Source organism: Perca fluviatilis, chromosome 15, assembly GCF_010015445.1.
Source record: "Perca fluviatilis chromosome 15, GENO_Pfluv_1.0, whole genome shotgun sequence".
NCBI lineage: Eukaryota > Metazoa > Chordata > Actinopteri > Perciformes > Percidae > Perca > Perca fluviatilis.
Genome location: NC_053126.1, coordinates 33,914,989 through 33,932,761, shown reverse-complemented (window position 1 = coordinate 33,932,761; position 17,773 = coordinate 33,914,989). Strand labels below are relative to the sequence as shown.

Sequence of the window (17,773 nt, the reverse complement as noted above, 5' to 3'; positions counted from 1 at the left end):
TTTCAAAATTAGGCCCAATGTTCCCACAGCCCTATGTTCCCACATTTCTAGGATTTTTTCAAAATTAGGCCCTATGTTCCCACATTTCTAAGATTTTTCAAAATTAGGCTCTATTTTCCCACATTTCTAAGATTTTTTCAAAATTAGGCCCCATGTTCCCACATTTCTAAGATTTCTTTCCAAAATTAGGCCCTATGTTCCCACATTTCCTTTTATATACATTTGTTTCAGATTTGATCCCCCTTTCTCCCAATTTGGTAGCCAATTACACCCAACCTATTATGCAGTAGCAATGGACTACAGATGGAATGTAGCTTTTAGCTAAATCTGGTGCGCACATCTCTTTGTTTATTGCAAACAGTTAATGTAAGTGCACATTGGGTTAGGGTTAACTTAACCTAATCCTAACCCATAGGGCCTAATTTTAAGAAAAATCTTAGAAATGTGGTAACATAGAACTGTGGGAACATAGGGCTGTAGGAACATAGGGCTGACCCCTTTGACAGAACAGAACTGGAACAAGGCCGCTGCTCTCAATTTGTGTTTTGCAGGTGAAACCTGTAACTAAACTTTTCTGTTTGTCGCTCTGTTTGTTTCTGACTTTTTTTTGGAACCGTTTCCAAAGCAACCGGCGCCCACCGGGCGCCACAGAGCGGCGTGCGACTTCCTGCAGCGTGTTGTCCCCGGTGTGTGACACTCGTTTTCAGGAATCAAGACTTGAGGCTCCAATTAGACGCTTTAAAGATTAGTTCAGATTCCTGTGTTCGGGTGTGTGTGACGCAGGTACTTTAACTCGGTGTGGCTCATTAACCGGCTTTCACCTTGGCAGCCGTACAAACGTTTTACCTAAACACAGAGGTGTTTTCTTGTCGCTGAAAGCCCTCCGGTGTTTTCAGCCAGCTGTCCGTGTTGTTGTGAGAGACGGGAGCTTTACTTAATGACTCAGCTTCAGTCTTTTCTCTGTGTGTGCTCCTGCTGTAAAACACACAAACAGCAGCTCAGACGAATTATCCGTATGTAACGGACGACATTGTTTCACTTCTTTTGAGAGGAAGGCTCTAATTACTACACTATCCATGAGCCTGGGCTGCCATAGAGAGGAGAAGTCCCTCCCCTTACGGCGGACGACCGTGGTTCCTTATTTGGTGCCATGTCATTTCTCCGACGCTCCATTGTACCGACCTCTCAATAACCCGAAAAATTCCCTTTTGGTCCTACAGCCCACTAGTCCGACATTCCTAACCAACCCCTAACAGCCTAACCCCTTTAGATTATGGGAGGTGATCCACAAAAGCCTATACAGTCAGAACAATGGGATGTCGGAGTAGAGGCTTTATTTTTTTCGAAACAAAGGTAGAGATCTTTTTGACCCTAGGAATTTCTAAAAGATTGGTACCCAGGGAGCGGAGTGCTCGTGTGGGGGTATAGGGGTTAATCAGTTCGGCTAGGTACGAGGTTGCCAGGCCATTTAGCGATTTGTAGGTTAAAAAGGAGGATTTTAAAATCTGCTCTTGCCTGTATGGGTAGCCAGTGGAGTGAGGTTAAGACAGGAGTTACAGTATGTGGTCATATCTCCTGGCCCTTGTCAGTACCCCTGACAAGCTGCAGGCTTGGTTTTTAAAAAAAAAAAAAAAAAAAAAAAAAAAAAAAAAAAAAAAAAAAAAAACTTGGGGGAGGGTCTCCTTTTCAGAGATACTAAAGGATCGGAGTACTTCTTCAACCTTTGTAAACTAGTGTTGACTGGAAACAGGAGACAAACAACATTCTCTCTCTCTGTCAAAATACGAGATCTTTGCTTAAAAGCCTGAAACGGTTTCACGTGTTGACTGACGACTTATCACTTTTCAGTCTCCTGGGAAAATGTCAAACAGTGAGCAGATTTTTAAATCCTCCCTTTCTGCGAGGTCAGCCGCCACTGACATAACTCCGACAGGGAAAACGATGCAGCGGCTGTCCGTCAGCAAAAACCTGCAGCCTGATGACATTTGGACCGGAGCAGACATCTGAAAGCTTATTTCATTTCCTTCAGAGAGAGATGTTGACTTTGTAAGCTGAGCTGAAATATCCTCCAGTGCATGCAGGGTTCACCTGCAGTTCCTCTCCATCCAATCAGATGTGGGCGGGGGGATAAAACCCTGCCAAGCTGTGCTCAGTCCGACATCGACCTGCTTATTTTCTGACCTTTTTCTTTTCTTTTCTTAGCTGCAGGTTTATTGTGAAGGACGCAGGGAAGCTGGAGCCAAACGCCAGCCGTCTTTGTTGGAAGCACTTAACTAACATTTCCACAATTTCTTTCTTTTGTTCAAAGGGATCAGAACAACAGCGTTTGTGTCCCTAGGAAAGCGTAGAGAAAGCTCAGAGCGTGAAGGAGGAGGAGCTGATCAAAGGTGGTAACCTGTGTTCGTAACGCACCACAGCGGAGGAGACAGTAAGACAGAGGCGGAGGATTAAAGCATCGATCTTCCCACCCTCTGCTGTGTCACGACCGCAGAGATCAGATAGATCTGCAGCAGCGGGAGAAGTTTTAATGAACCCCATCGGGGAGATGCGTGCGTGTCGTGATCTCGTCTTTGTGGGAACGTTTTGGGATGAAATCAAAGTATGAAATGGGATTATAGTCAGTATAGGCACTCAGAAGACTCGACTCCCACAAACTGCAGGTCTATTCTTGGATGAAGCTGATAATGCATCATCCCGTCATGGCTGACACTTACTATCCTCGCAGGTTACGCAGGAACGAATGGATCTCCGGCACTTTTTAATTCTATCCTTGCCTTTTGCTTCTACTTTTTTTATAAATTAGCAGTTATAATATTCGCTATGTGCGACGCATTCTCATGAACAGGTTTGTATGATATACTATGAAATTAGGCAACTGATGGTTAAGTTTAGCGGTCTTTACAGTTAAATTTAGCCGAGGAAAGGTGACTGTGAGTCGGGTACAGAGCACCTTAAGGGTACGTCGCATCAGCGGCCGTTACAGTTGAGTTCAGCCGACAAAAACTGAGCGTCATGCGGCGACGATAGTTATATTTAGACACCAAAACGACTAGTTAAGATTAGAAAAAAGATCGTGGTTTGGATTGAAACACTCCCAGGACATGAACACCTGTTTCCTGGGTGAAAGTCTTGCGTTTTCTCCTTAACTTCTTCCAGGACATAAACAACTGTTTCCTGGGTGAAAGTCTTGCGTTTTCTCCTTAACTTCTTCCGGGACATGAATTCCGCTCCCCCCTCATGAAAGCTCTGTCTTTTAGGAGCCAAACATCCCCCCCGACCTCCTCCCTACGAGGATCTTCACGCTCTTATACAGCAGCAGTCAATGTGCTGCTGACAGTAATAAATACAAGATACATACAGATTCCTTAAAAATCTGCTTTTGTAAATGACTATAAGCGTTGAAAGGCCTTATTCCACAGAGAGAAAGAGAGTCTGAAGAATCTGACAACAAATACCAAAACATCCACACAGAAACCATGAATCCTCATAGGAACAAACTGCACGTCGTGGGCTTGGAGTCGTGTCACCGATGATGACTGGATGTGAAATGTTGGAGGTTTTTCAAATGAATCGCCTGGAGCAAAATCAGCTGAAAGCACCACAGGCAATCACACACTGCTGTCATCACTCAGTCTTCAAAAAAACAGCCAAAAACATCCGAAAATGCATCTGAATAGAAGCCTAATATACACAAAACCCCGGTGTGAAAGAAGAAGATGTTTTATTATTCTGTGTTCTGGAGTTTCAAAGGCCTATAATACCTTTCGTATTATAACCAGCAGCTTGCTTTCTGCAGGGGTTCGTTAGGGGGTTCACCCAACCATTCGTTCTGAAAATCTGAAACATGATACTGTGGTTTTATTCTGGAATTAATTAGTAGAAGGAATGAAGTAAATCTGCCAATTAGATCAGGAGATATCAGTGTGTAAAGTTGGAATCTAACTTGTCTGAAATATTCTGACTAAATAAATCCAAGTAAATCCATCTCTCTAAAGTAATCTGACTAAAATAATAATTTTGAAGTCAATTGAAGAAAGTGGTCCTGAGGACTGCATCTTAGCTCCTTACCAAGCCAGCTGAAAAGACATCCACACCTTGACTAAGGTGACTCACATACACAAGGACTTTACCCTACCCTAACAACTCTCTACGACAACCTCTGACTCTCTACATCTCCCTACAACTCTCTACGTCTCTCTACATCTCCCTATGTCTCCCTACGACTCCCCACGTCTCTCTACATCTCCCTACAACTCTCTACGTCTCTCTACAACTCCCTATGTCTCCCTGCGACTCCCCGCGACTCCCTACGTCTCTCTACGTCTCTCTACGTCCCCCTATTTCTCCCTACAACTCTCTACGTCTCTCTACATCTCCCTGTCTCCCTGCGACTCCCCGCGACTCCCTACGTCTCTCTACGTCTCTCTACGTCCCCCTATTTCTCCCTACAACTCTCTACGTCTCTCTACATCTCCCTATGTCTCCCTGCGACTCCCCGCGACTCCCTACGTCTCTCTACGTCTCCCTACGTCTCCCTCCGACTCTCTACGTCTCCCTACATCTCCGTACGACTCCCCACGACTCTCTACGTCTCTCTACGTCTCCCTACATCTCCCTCCGACTCTCTACGTCTCCCTACATCTCCGTACGACTCCCCACGACTCTCTACGTCTCTCCACGACTCTCTACGTCTCTCCACGACTCTACGTCTCTCTACATCTCCCTACGTCTCTCTACGACTCTCTACGTCTCTCTACATCTCCCTACGTCTCTCTACGACTCTCTACATCTCTCTACATCTCCCTACGTCTCTCTACGACTCTCTACATCTCTCTACATCTCCCTACGTCTCTCTACGACTCTCTACGTCTCTCTACATCTCTCTACGACTCTCTACGTCTCTCTACATCTCTCTACGCAACCTGTTCTCATTCCGAACTCGTAAAATAAGTACGTTTGGTCAGTGTCCTTCAGCGTCTGATGCGACGAACAAGGCAGCCTTCGGCGTATTTGTGTAACGTACTGGGGAGAGCCGCAGTTGGATGAGACTTAGTGAGTGGTATGTAAGGGGAAATTGCTGGGTAAGGATGGTGGTTGGGGTGGTGGATGGGTAAAACACCGGACTTTCACTCAGGAGACTCGGGTTCGCGCCCCGCGTGTGGCGTTTTGTTTCCCCGTCTCCGGCGTGTGTTTCCCGGCTTTTGAGGCGTCCTTTCCCCGTTGTTTTTCTTTTGTTTCCCCCGTCTATGGCGTGTGTTTCCCGGCTTTTGAGGCGTCCTTTCCCCGTTGTTTTTCTCCGAAAAAGGGACGGCAATAGTGGCGACCAAGCACGTTTACATGAGACGCTAAAGGAGACTTTTAACGTCAAATAAGAACGAGAAAGGCTCCTGACCGAACGTCCTTATTTTACGAGTTGGGTGTGAGAATGTGTTGCTCTACGACGATCTAAGACTCTCTACGACTCTCCATGGCTCCCTATGTCTCTCCACGACTCCCTACATCTCTCTACGACTCCCTCCGTCTCTCTATGTCTCTCTACATCTCCCTATGTCTCTCTACGACTCCCTCTGACTCCTGACTTCTCTCTACATCTCCCTACGTCTCTCTACGACTCTCTACGTCTCTCTACATCTCTCTACATCTTTCCGACTATCTACGTCTTTCTACATCTCTCTATGACGATCTAAGACTATCTACAACTCTCCATGTCTCCCAGCGACTCTCCATGTCTCCCAGCGACTCTCTAAAACTCCCTATGACTCTCTATGATTCCCTACGAGTCTCTATGAAAATCAGATTTACTCAATCCGATTGAACTAATTTGATTTATCTAATCCAACTAATCTAATCTGACCAGATTAATGTGATTTTTCTACCTTTCTCTGCAGTGGGAGAATGAGCAGCTGCACAGCCTCGAGGAGAGAGGGCGTCTGCTGCTCTCGCTGCAGTTTCTGCCTCCGCTCGGCGGGGAGGACAAAGACGTAGACGGAGGAGGTGAAGGGCGTCGCAGCGGGGGTCTCTGTGTCGGCGTGAAGCGCTGCGCCCACCTGGCCGCCATGGATGTCAACGGCTTCTCCGACCCCTATGTCAAAATGTAAGAACATCATCATCTTAAGCTTGATTTATGGGTCTGCGGAGGTGCCACGCAGAGCTTTCGGCATAGCATAAGTAGCCTGAAGTTTATAGTTGTGCGTTGATCACTTTAAGAGAATAGCAGGGACAGCGTGTGTGTGTGAGGAAAAAAACAACAATATTGTCCACAAAAAAGGTGGAAAACGGCAAAAAAATCGACAACAAAACGGTAACAAAAATGTCAGTTTTCCTTGATGAAGCTGAGAATACTGCTGTACTTTTACTACATGAAGCATGACAAAAAGTTACCGTTGGTTACGGGTACCGAATTTCATGTAATGTTACCCAAATCAGTACAAAAGTTATGATGGAAAACAGACAACTCAACTTGAATAGATGTTGCTTTTAAAAGTTATAAGCAGGGGCGTAGCACAAGACCCTGGGCCCTGTGCATAGGCAGTCCTGATGGGCCCCCATGTTCCTCAACTCACCCCCCCCCTCCCAAAAAAAATAAAATAATAATAATCGGGCCTCTGTACACATGAATCTGGAGGCCTACATGTTTATAGGGTAATAACTATTAGTAGCCTGATAACACACATTTCAAACCTCCTTTCTCAACATTCTCTAGCCTACTGTACTGTGGTTACTACTACATTTAGTTTGTTTTCTCTGGACCTTTACTTGCCAGCCTGCGTACTATGGTGTCTCTCTGATCATCTGTTAATTTATCTGGCCATAGTCCTGGATCCTCTGGCAAAAACTGGTCTGCACTGCTCTGTCTACTTCCCAGTTCCATAGTTCTCATTTCCACACTGTGCTCAGAGCTCCCTGCTGTCTTCACTCCCATCATCCTCAATCAGATATTCTCTATCATCTCTCTCTATGAAGGCTACATCTGATATTAACCTCTTATCCTAATTGTAACCTAATATAATAAAACACACTAAGATGTTAGTGTTACTTAACACCTTTCAGTCAAAATGGCTAAACATGGTTTGCTTTAATTTTGATATAAGCTCACCTTGTCTCAAATCCAAAGATGAGGATGAGGGGTCTGTTGCTACCCCACTCCCTGGTGGGACAGTTTCTGAAACTGAGGGCCATGTGTTTCACAATGTTAACATCTGCTTCTACTGAATCTGACATAACTATAATGTTGACATGATATGTATCTACCGATGAGCTACCTATGACACTGATTAGCCTATTATTGCTAATTATAGACATTATAGCCTATTCATTTAAAATTAAACATGTTTTAAATTAGGCTATTACAATGGTGTGTTGTATGCAAACAGCATTGTTAGTGTATTTTATTTATTTAGCCTTTACCTCAGATTACAAGTATAACCAAATTATCATTTGAAAGTGTATGTTCTGCTCTTTCAATGGGTTGTCTCAGTCCGTTTTTAGAACTAACAGTCACGGAGATATTCAAGCAGTTTAGCACCATGGATTTCGTTTTCGTTTGTGCTTCTTTGAAAAGAAGTCAGTTACCAATTGTTTCCCTTCCTTTTGTTTTCTCTCCTCCTTCTCCTGTCTTTCCTTTCTTTTTGGTAGCCTGATTTGACTTTATTTGAGAAAGACATTTCTACAGCAGAAGTTTGCGCTCCACCAGATGCTCAACTGATCTAACGTAAACAAAATGCGTGCAGATGGATTAAACCATTTGGCGCATTAGCAAGGGGTGGGTGAGATAGTCTTTTTTTTGTATAGAAAATGTAGTCAGTCAATCGACCAAGTTATTCAGCTAATACACTAACTTTACATTTCATCTGACATGCATTATGACATTTTATTAGGAAATGAAAATATCCAGGTGAAATTAAATATATTCCAGACTTTTCAAGGGCTCTCTCTCCCCTTGGGCCCTGGTAATCAGTATTGGTTTTACCCCCAGTCCGACGCCCCTGGTTATAAGTGAGTTGATTTTATGTTATTTGTTATCCCCAATCAATCTGGACCTCTGATCTGGAATCAAAATCAGATGCAGACCTTTACATTTGAGAACCTCTGGACTCTCTTCTTTCCCTTGTTTTTGTGTCTAAGTGACTGATGGGAACAATGATCTTTGAAACTGGTATTATCTGAAAGTATTAGCAAGAGAAACAAGCTGCAATGTTACATTAATGAGCAAATGTTCAGCGTCAGTCTGCGTCCACTAAAAGTTCTGTTTTTGCCGCTGACAGACTCAGATTATTATTATTATTATAAGGGTCCTATCTTGCACCCGGCGTGGCGCAAAGCCCGACGCCAGTGTCTTTGCTAGTTTAAGACCGACGCAGTTGTCAGTTTCCCATCCAGCGCCCGCGTTGTTTAAATAGCAAATGCACGTGCGCCCATCTGTGGCCCATGGGCGTGCTGGTCTTACAGGGAAGTGTGTTCAGGTGCATTCTGGGCATATTGCTATCTTGAAGCAGCGGGAAGTGATTGTGCCATTGACCAACAAAAACCTGGTCAATATTTTAACAGCAAATTAGTAAAATGCGCATAGGCTCATGCACAGCGTGCACACACTATGCTTGTTACACACACAGGGACGCACAGCAGCACACACACATGCAGAAGATTACAAATAAAAATATTACGGTGCAAATCCTCCATCATAACAGCAATGCTCCAAGGTCCAAACACGCCTGGCTTTTAAAGGGAATGGGAGATGACACTCAGATTGGTTTATTGCATGTTACACCCAAAAGCACAAATTATGTAATCCACACAAAAGATAGCATTTTAGCATGCTAATATATGACCGCTTGAAACTGTAAAGTAAAGCTAAAACTACAGATAAATGTAGTGAAGTAGAAGTAGAAAGTGGCATGAAAAGAAAACACTAAAGTAAAGTGCAAGTGCCTCAAACTCTGCATGTGATTTAAGATTTCAGCCTTTCTCTTTGCTTTCTGTTTCCTCGAGGGATGCTGGCTCTGAACAGCAGTTTTTTTTTTCTCTGTCGCACACCATGTGAATGCAAACTGAGCGTGAGCCAGAAGGAGAAGGCGACTGACAGCTGAGGGGTCGAGTGAACTCACAGCCAGTTTTAGAAATCCCTGCAGAGACCAGAGTCTCAGCACGCTGTGTCACAGCTCGACTTCAGCCAATACAACGCTTCTAAAAAACAGCCGATAATCTCTCTGGAAGTCCAGTCGGTGTCGTCTACCTGCTCCTCTCTCATCTGTCTGGCTTTGGTCATTTTTTGTGTTTTGTGTCATTTTTTGTCTAGTGTTTTATGGCTTATCATACCCGAGCAAGGGTGTAACTTGGGGTTCAACATTGGGGGGGTTGAGATCCTCACCTTTATGCAAAATTGAAATTTTGAGCCTCAAACAAAAACTTGATTTTTTGCATTCTGGTGAAGGTTTCCGCAAAACAATTTATGGTGCAAATGCCACAAATTTCATTATGTGAATGAAATTATCATAGGTTTTTGTGGGGGTTGCACTGGTTGTAACCCCCCCATCCTCCCTGTAAATTACGCCTATGTGAACGTGTGATATGAGTCTGGCTTTTATGAGATAGTTTGATTGTCTTGTGAAAGTCTAAATAAACTTGGTAGAGGATGGAGGACTACTACCGATTTGTTCTACGATAGAGAATGGAGGAAGAGGATGAGGATGGAGGATGGAGAAGCGAGGATAGAGGATGGAGGATGGAGGATAGAAGATAGAGGATGGAGGATGGAGGACTACTACTGATTTGTGCTCAAGTAGCTTACAGTACTTGAGTAAATGTACATAGTTTATTCCACCACTGCAGAAAGATCACAGAGTACAGGGACCCAGGCTGTCTTTCCTCGTCCTGTCAAGCGGGGTACACACCCCACGAGAATCAAGCCTATTTTGGCCCGATTCCCCCCCTCTGGTAGTTCCAAAGATTATCTTGCCAGGTTTTCCTGTGATGTGAGATGTGTTACGAGTGTTTTTTACATCCCCCAATCTGCTCATAAGTCCATCCTGGCCTCACGATTTTAGATCGCAAATATTTAACACGTTCAGTATTTCCGATCTGATATCCTGCTGTAAGCAGGGAACACAGAGGACATTGAGGTGTTAGCTCCATGAGTTAGGAGGAGCTATGAGCTTGGATACAGACAGCATGTTTTGAGATTGGGGACTCTGGTTGTTTGTTAATGTGATTTGTTAGTGTGGGGTGTGCTGTTCCGTCCAAATCGTTGCTCTCCACACACTAAAGAAACAAAACTGTTATTTCTGTCATTACATGTCGATATGCATGGGGTCTCACACATTTTAACATCTGTTTTAGTGTGAGCCGCTGATGAAGATGAAGATGTGTGACGCTAGACCCATGCTGCTCTCTGAGTGTGTGTCTGTGTGTGCTGCATTGTTGTAAAACTGATTAATTATTAACTACTGTTTCATTAACGAGGATTAACACGATTTGATCAGGCGGCAGGATGAAGATAATCCCTCAGAGAGGAAATGTTTGCCCCGTGCCCTCAAACAATCCTTTAATTAAGCACACCGCATCATTTCCACTCATGTAATTCCACGTTGTTGTGTTTCCTCTTATTAATGGCTTCGTAATTAAAGCTCAGGGCGAGACATGATGCAAATATTAAGCTTTTTATTTAAGTAAAACATCTGCAAGTCACAGGCTCAAAACACTTAAAGATTTGCATATACAGTGAAGTTCAAATAACTTCAAAGAAATATTTAGTTCATGGTTATACATTTAAAAATCTTTTGATCAAAATATGTTGTGTTTATTTAGTCAAATTTGGTGAAACACATGATTTAACGTTTGAAGATACTCCAGGAAATGACATCACAATAAGCAGAAATACCAGAGTAGGCACTGGCTAGTCTATATCCTTGACGTTCCACTTCCGGGATTGCTCCTTTGCCGCTGAAAAATCTGCCAGATGTCCCTCATTTCAGCCGGATGTGCGTCCCCTTCCTCTGTCTTTGTGTTGCCGTTCCAACCTCCGGTGGATTTATGAGGACTATGGTTAATCGGGTAAATCCAGACAGCTATCGAGACTATCTGTCCAATCTGAGTTTTCTGTTGCACGACTAAAACTACTTTTGAACGTACACATGTTCCACCAAAACAAGTTCTTTCCCGAGGCTATTTAGCAGAGGCACCGTGACTCTGTCCGGAGCTTAGCTCCGCCCAAGATGATTGTGATTGGTTTCAAGAAATGATAAACCAGAGAATGTTTTTCTCCCATCCAGGAATGCTGTGTGGACTAGCCAGACCCTCCTCCGCAGCATTGTGGAGGAAGGTCTGGCAATGACACATTAGCACAGCTGTTACTAATGATATCAACTAATATACCTTTGGTGACGATGGCCTTTACTCAACCATATTTTCTCACACACACTTAAGCTAGTGTTATTGGGAAGTGCACCAAATAGTAGGCACACTGTCCAAATTTCTTGCGGAATTCTCAAGTTTTAACTACCATCTTTCAGGCCTTCACAGGGAAACATTCGACTCTAAAAATATAGATTTCTGGAGGAGTATCATGTAAACAAATGTCCAAAATGACACTTTTGGACCCCTTTGCGCTGGTTTAACCCTTGTGTCCTTGTTGTCCACCCGAGTTAACCCTTTTTTAGAAGCTATTTTTCAAGGTTTCTTTCGCTTTTTTTGAGGTTTCCGTCACTTTTTTTCTGTGCTTTTTTTACTACCACCGGATTCACCACTAACATCAACTTATTACCACTAATTTTACAATAGTTTATAATTTATGGTCAATGAACATCATTGATATTAAATTATACCTTATTTTTGAGTTTAACAAAAGCTGAAGTTATGAATTATTTTGACAAATAGTTCCGATTGAGTGGATGATCATAGACCGTCAAAGTTTAGTCAGGATACTCTTTAGAAACCATTTCATTGTTTTTTTCAAATGCTATAAAATTTAATAAAACACCCAAATTTTAAATGAAAGTAGTGAACTGATCATTCCTTTTTCCTTGCGAAGAGCGTTGTATGGAACCATCCATGTTATTTGGGGGGCAATTTGCTTGAAAGCAATTTTTGATGTAATAACTTTGAGATTGGGTCAACAGGAGGTTTAAAGAAATGCCAATAAACTAGAGTGTGTTTTCCTCCCATCCCAGAATGCTGTGTGGACTAGCCAGACCTTCCTCCGGCGTGCTTTGGAGGAAGGTCTGGCAAAGTGAGACTAGGCACTGGCTGACCTTTTCCATTGCAGAGTTCAAACGGTTAATCCAAATTAAAACACACTTTCTTTTCTTCTCATTCGGCCGTCAGATACCTGAAGCCCGACATACTGAAGAAATCCAAACACAAAACGGCCGTGATGAAAAAGACCCTGAACCCCGAATTCAATGAGGTAAGAACCAGCTTCACACACCCCCCACTAGAGCTGGAACAAGTCCAAATGTTGCTGTGCAATTAAGTGTCTCAGACATAATTGCAATAAACAATATAATTGTCTCTTTCAGTCAGATACATTAAAATATTATTATAACTTTTGTTTTGTTTTGAATGAATTCCAGGATACATCTTTTTATTATATATCACTGTCATGTGACCCAGATAATATATAAGATAAATACACAGCCTATGAAGAAAACGCCTCTTTATTATCATACATGTTTTCCTGCCCCCCCCCCCCCTTTTCATTTATGTTGCTATGAATGTGTATAGGGTCAAGTGCCAACAACTAACAATTGAAATAATAATAAAAATATATTGTCAGACCTCTAAATGTCTATATCAGAAATATGGGTTTCTTTTTAAGTTCCTAATTTTAATTACCCAAAGATAACATGGATGATTCCATACAATGCACTTCGCAAGTACAACAAAAGATCGGATCTCTAATTTCATTGAATTTGGGGTGTTTTGTTAAAAAAAAATTTGCATTTGAAAAGGAAATTGAAACGTTTTGAAACAGTATCCCAACTGAACATTGACCTATACCAGTCTGTGATTATCCTTCCTTTAATATTAGTCTAAATAGTTCATAATTTCTCAAGGACTAGGTATAATTTCCTATAAATGAGGTTTATTGACCATGAATTCCAAAAATAAGTGTAAAACTAGTAATACGTTGGTGTTAGTGGTGTTTATACATGGTAGTGAAAAGAAGTGTAAAAGGGCAACAACAAAAAAGCGCCAAAAACATTGAAAAAAAGCATCACAAGTGTTGAAAAAAATGGACAAAAACATCAGAAAAAGTGTTGATTTATTAGTTTTGGCCCGGTAGGACGACAAGTGCATGGTCCAATAGAAGACAACACAAGGGTTAAATAGGGGTCAAATATTAGTCAAGGTAAATTAATTCTACTCACGATAATTAACTGCTAAAGACTGAACCAAAACTATGGGAGTCTGGCCATAAACGACCAAAGAAGAGAATCAGAATCAGTCATCAGAAAAGCGGTGGAATTGGTGTATCAGGCTTTGACACTAGAACACTAGAAAAATAGGTATCTCTTTACTTGAAGATATCTACATAAGAGTGACATGACACTGTCATGAACACATGTCACAGTCATGACAAAAACCAAATGACAAAAACCACTTACTGACAGAAGCATTATGTCATAAACGTCTGACTTGTTTATAATGTTTATGGACACGTTCATGCCAGTGTCATGTCACTCTTATGTAGATGCCTTCAAGTAATGTGTAACCGAAAAATATATAAATTCCCAGACTTCTACTTGAATATCCGCCAAATGAAACCAAACAAAACAACATGTTTGTTTTGAACGCTGACCTGTGTTCTGTGTTTAAATCTGTGTCTCCGCCTGTGTTTGATCGCTGCAGGAGTTCTTCTACGAGATCTCCCTGTCGGAGCTCACCAACAAGACTCTGGAGGTGACGGTGTGGGATTACGACCTGGGACGCTCCAACGACTTCATAGGTGAGACGCCGAGGGGTTTGTTCGGATCGCTGACTCTCTCGCCGAGTTTCCCTTTGAACGCAGAATCTCTGAACCGTGTGGCCGTCCTGTAAGAGTGTCAAAGTCTCTATGTTTTATACATTAGTCTGAGGAAATATCAGAGGAAAGAAAGCCATCGTCTGATTTCGAATCTAACACATGCTGCCTGTTAGTGTCGGCAAAGCTGTTCAGTGAAAGCTCTCGCCATCTGTATTACTCCTCTGTTTTTAATAATTACACACTTTCTGTTTACTATTGTGTTAATAATGTAAACAAAGAGCACTTGTGGTTGCTGATATTTCATCGCCACTGTGGACACGAACCATAAGACTAACTGCAGACACTTCCCCAGACCCCCACTGACACTGACTCTTAACCCTTAAGTCCTGGGTCTTCCCCGAGGCCTCCTCCCATCTGGATGTGCCTGGAACACCTCCCTAGGGAGGCGCCCAGGGGGGCATCCTTACCAGGTGCCCAAACCATCTCAACTGGCTCCTTTCGATGTAAAGGAGCAGCGGCTCTACTCCGAGCTCCTCACGCATGACTGAGCTTCTCACCCTATCTCTAAAAGCCAGGACACACCAAGCAGACGGCCAACCGAAATGATCAGTCTCCCCGTGTTGGTCCAAAAAGTGCCACAGAACACACCAAAGAGACGAGATGCAATACGCCTCCATAACAGCAGGCGGCGCTACTCTGTATTGTTGCCCAAAAAATGAAAACCGGCAGCTGATTGGAAGAAACGCGTCACATGGGTTTGTTTTCTCTGGAAATTCAAAGTCAGACTGTCATGGCGGCCGTTCAGAATCCGATCTCATATTGTACTAAAATAGTTCACTGAAACGTGTTTCTGAAAACATTTTAAGCGAGAAATAGGCCAAATCTGTCTTCATTTCAGATCAACAAAGTTAAAAAAAAAAAAAAAGTTAGGTTTAAAAGATTTTCGTCAGATTTTGAGAGACTCTAGTCATGTTCATTCCGCTCCCCATTTCCGGGTGAGTCCCGACTGCCCTGCCGGCGACTGAACACGTCAGGTCGGCCAAAATGAACGCCGACAGCCCCCCAGACAGACGACGGCACAGGACACACCAAACAGATTCGAGTCACTGTCCAACGGCCGCTTATCGGCCCTGTGTGTCCCGGGCTTAAGGGAGACGCCAGCCACCCTCCTGAGGAAACCCATTTTGGCCGCTTGTACCCTGGATCTCGTTCTTTCGGTCATGACTGTATTATATTAATGTGTAATATGTTGGTTTGTTTGTTTGTTTATGTATGCACCTTTCACCAAGGCAAATTCCACATAAGTGTACTTATTGTGTCAATAACACCTTTTCTGATTCTGATTCCTGTTTGTTCCTTGTTCAGGCGGCGTGTGTCTGAGCTGTCACTCCCAGGGCGACGCCCTCCGTCACTGGATGGACTGCCTGAAGAACAAGGGCCGCAGGGTGGAGCAGTGGCACATCCTGACCAACGAGCTGCCCCGAACCCTCAGCCACGACTGAACGTCAGCGAGCGGGTGGGCAGGCAGCTTCCTGCAGACGGTCGGCGGCCACAGGGAATCCTCGTTAAGGGACGGACACAAGCAACTTTACCGCAGGAATCTGCAGTAACTGTGTTTTAATAATGCCGGCTGGTGAGCCGGGTGAAGCCGGAGCAGCGCGGTGCTGCTGGTGTGCCTTCATTAGTGATCGCTGAGTCATCGTGAAGAAGAACACTGTCATTACAACATTAGCACCAAACTACAACACACGTAACAGACAGAAGATACACTCCGACAGAGATTAAGCCACAGCTGTACACGTCCGACTCGTACTTGAAATGAAATTGCATGTTTTGTTTCTACAAGATACAGATTTGTCTTATTGATACAGGATTTCTATTTTAAATAGTGTCATGACCCCGTTAGACCCGCTTGAAAAGGTTGTGGTTTTAAACACGTCGTTAACTTTTTGAGTTAAGTTGATAAAAAGATGGAGGTTTGGGTTCAAATCAGACGTCCCTTCACTTCCTGAAGGTTACCACATGACGCAGAACGCGACGTAGCGCCGTTTGTTTTCCGTAAAGTTAAAAAAATTTGTCTGTTTCCTTTTCTTTTCTAACGGGACATGAACCCCGGTCTCCTGTGTTTGTTTGACCCATCCCTCCCCCCCCTCAACCTGCCTCCTTACCAGGACATTTGGCGCTCTTATACTTCATGTCCCACTTGCTAATAAAAAGTGAACCTCTTTTTTTAATTTAAGAAACAAACGGTTACATCACGTTCTGTGCCACGTGCGTAATGCGAATGAAGTCCTAACTTTATGTGGCTGAAGTTGATATTTCACATTCACAGCATGATATCGGTCAAGAGTTACCTTCTCATCTTTAAGTGTGTTGATCACACTGTCAGGTACATTTCCTTGCATTTTCAGGAAGATGAGTACGTTCTTCTTGGCAGCCACTTTGTCTCAGAGTGGTTTTCTGTCTCAGAAAAGTATCTTAACCCTTGTGTTGTCTTCCCGTCACCCATGCAACTTTTTTATTTTTTCTGGGTCAAAATGTTAAATTCAAACATTTTGTTGTTCTTCTTTCGACACACTCACTTTTCCCAAGGTTGTTGTCACTTTTATCCAAGTTTTTGGTCACTTTTTCCCGATGTTTTCGTCAATTTCTTTCCTGCATTTTTTAACAACATTTTTGTCAAATTTTTTTTCAAATGCTATAGAATTGAATAAAACACCCAAATTTAATGAAAGTAGTGAACTGATCATTTATTTTACTTGTGAAGAGTAATAATAGTTGTATGGAACCATCCACGTTATTTTCTTTGACAATTTGGTTGTCAAAGAAATTTCTGATATAGAAATAGATTTTGAAAATGGGTCAAATTTGACGCGAGGACAACAGAAGGGTAAATAAAATTCCCCCGGTCCCTTTAGATCCCACATATCAATTTAGGTTCACAATAGACTTTGGCCCACATAGTTTTTGTAGCTTTTTTCAATGTTTTTTTCCGACCTTTTTTGCCACTTTTTCCAATGTTTTTGTTATTTTTTCTTTGATGGCTAAGTTACTGTAAGCTATTATATTAGACATGCAATAATACAATAACCGATGCTTGACTTTTACCATGAAATAATAGCATGTGAATAACTTAAACATGTCTGGCCCTGGATGTGATTCTTATTTTCCAGCGTGGCCCTTTATGAAATTGAGTTTGACACTCCTGCTTTAGGTGCTCCGTAGCTTTTTGATTTTGGGAACATAAAAAAAATAAAAGAATATGGGCCTTTAACAGCTTCCATATCGCACAAACCCTGAGTTACTTCATGTCATTTCTCTGGTCTGTAATGCACGGGTCACATTTCTATTGCACTCCTCAACGAGACTGTGAGAAACAAACTGACGATGATATATAATAGTGGTTCTTCCTTGGTGTTGCATGATGCAATATGTTGATATACATCTTTATATCTCTATACTCTGCTGCCTGTTTTCTAAGTCAACGTGTTGAGACCCGATGAGACATTCAGGTTCACGGTGTTATCGTTCTTCTTTGTATGCACGACCGAACGTATGAATGTGCTTTCTATACGATATTGTTTAACTGTTGTTTACACAGATCTTGTGCTTTACAGGTGTTCTTACATTTCTATCAGGTGTTTTATGTACGATGCAACAATAAAATTTGGAATGCAACACTGACAGAGAGAAGAGTGGGTTTGGTTTATGTTGGTTTCACAGTGTGGATAACTGCTGCCCCCTGCAGACAGTACAGAGTACTACAGCTGCAGCTTCACAACATTAAATACACAGACTGACTGCTCTGCAAAC

General features: G+C 42.7%; 1 protein-coding gene across 1 annotated transcript in view; it reads left to right on the top strand.

Moving 5' to 3' along the window:
* The window catches only part of doc2a (double C2-like domains, alpha), a 50,402-nt gene extending 32,756 nt beyond the window's left edge, over positions 1 to 17,646 (top strand). The window contains 4 exon segments of the mRNA XM_039825411.1: positions 5,889 to 6,094; positions 12,319 to 12,400; positions 13,846 to 13,942; positions 15,326 to 17,646. Coding sequence (XP_039681345.1) covers positions 5,889 to 6,094; positions 12,319 to 12,400; positions 13,846 to 13,942; positions 15,326 to 15,462 — 522 coding nt within the window. The 3' untranslated portion in view covers positions 15,463 to 17,646.
* The last annotated feature ends 127 nt before the right edge of the window (positions 17,647 to 17,773 follow it).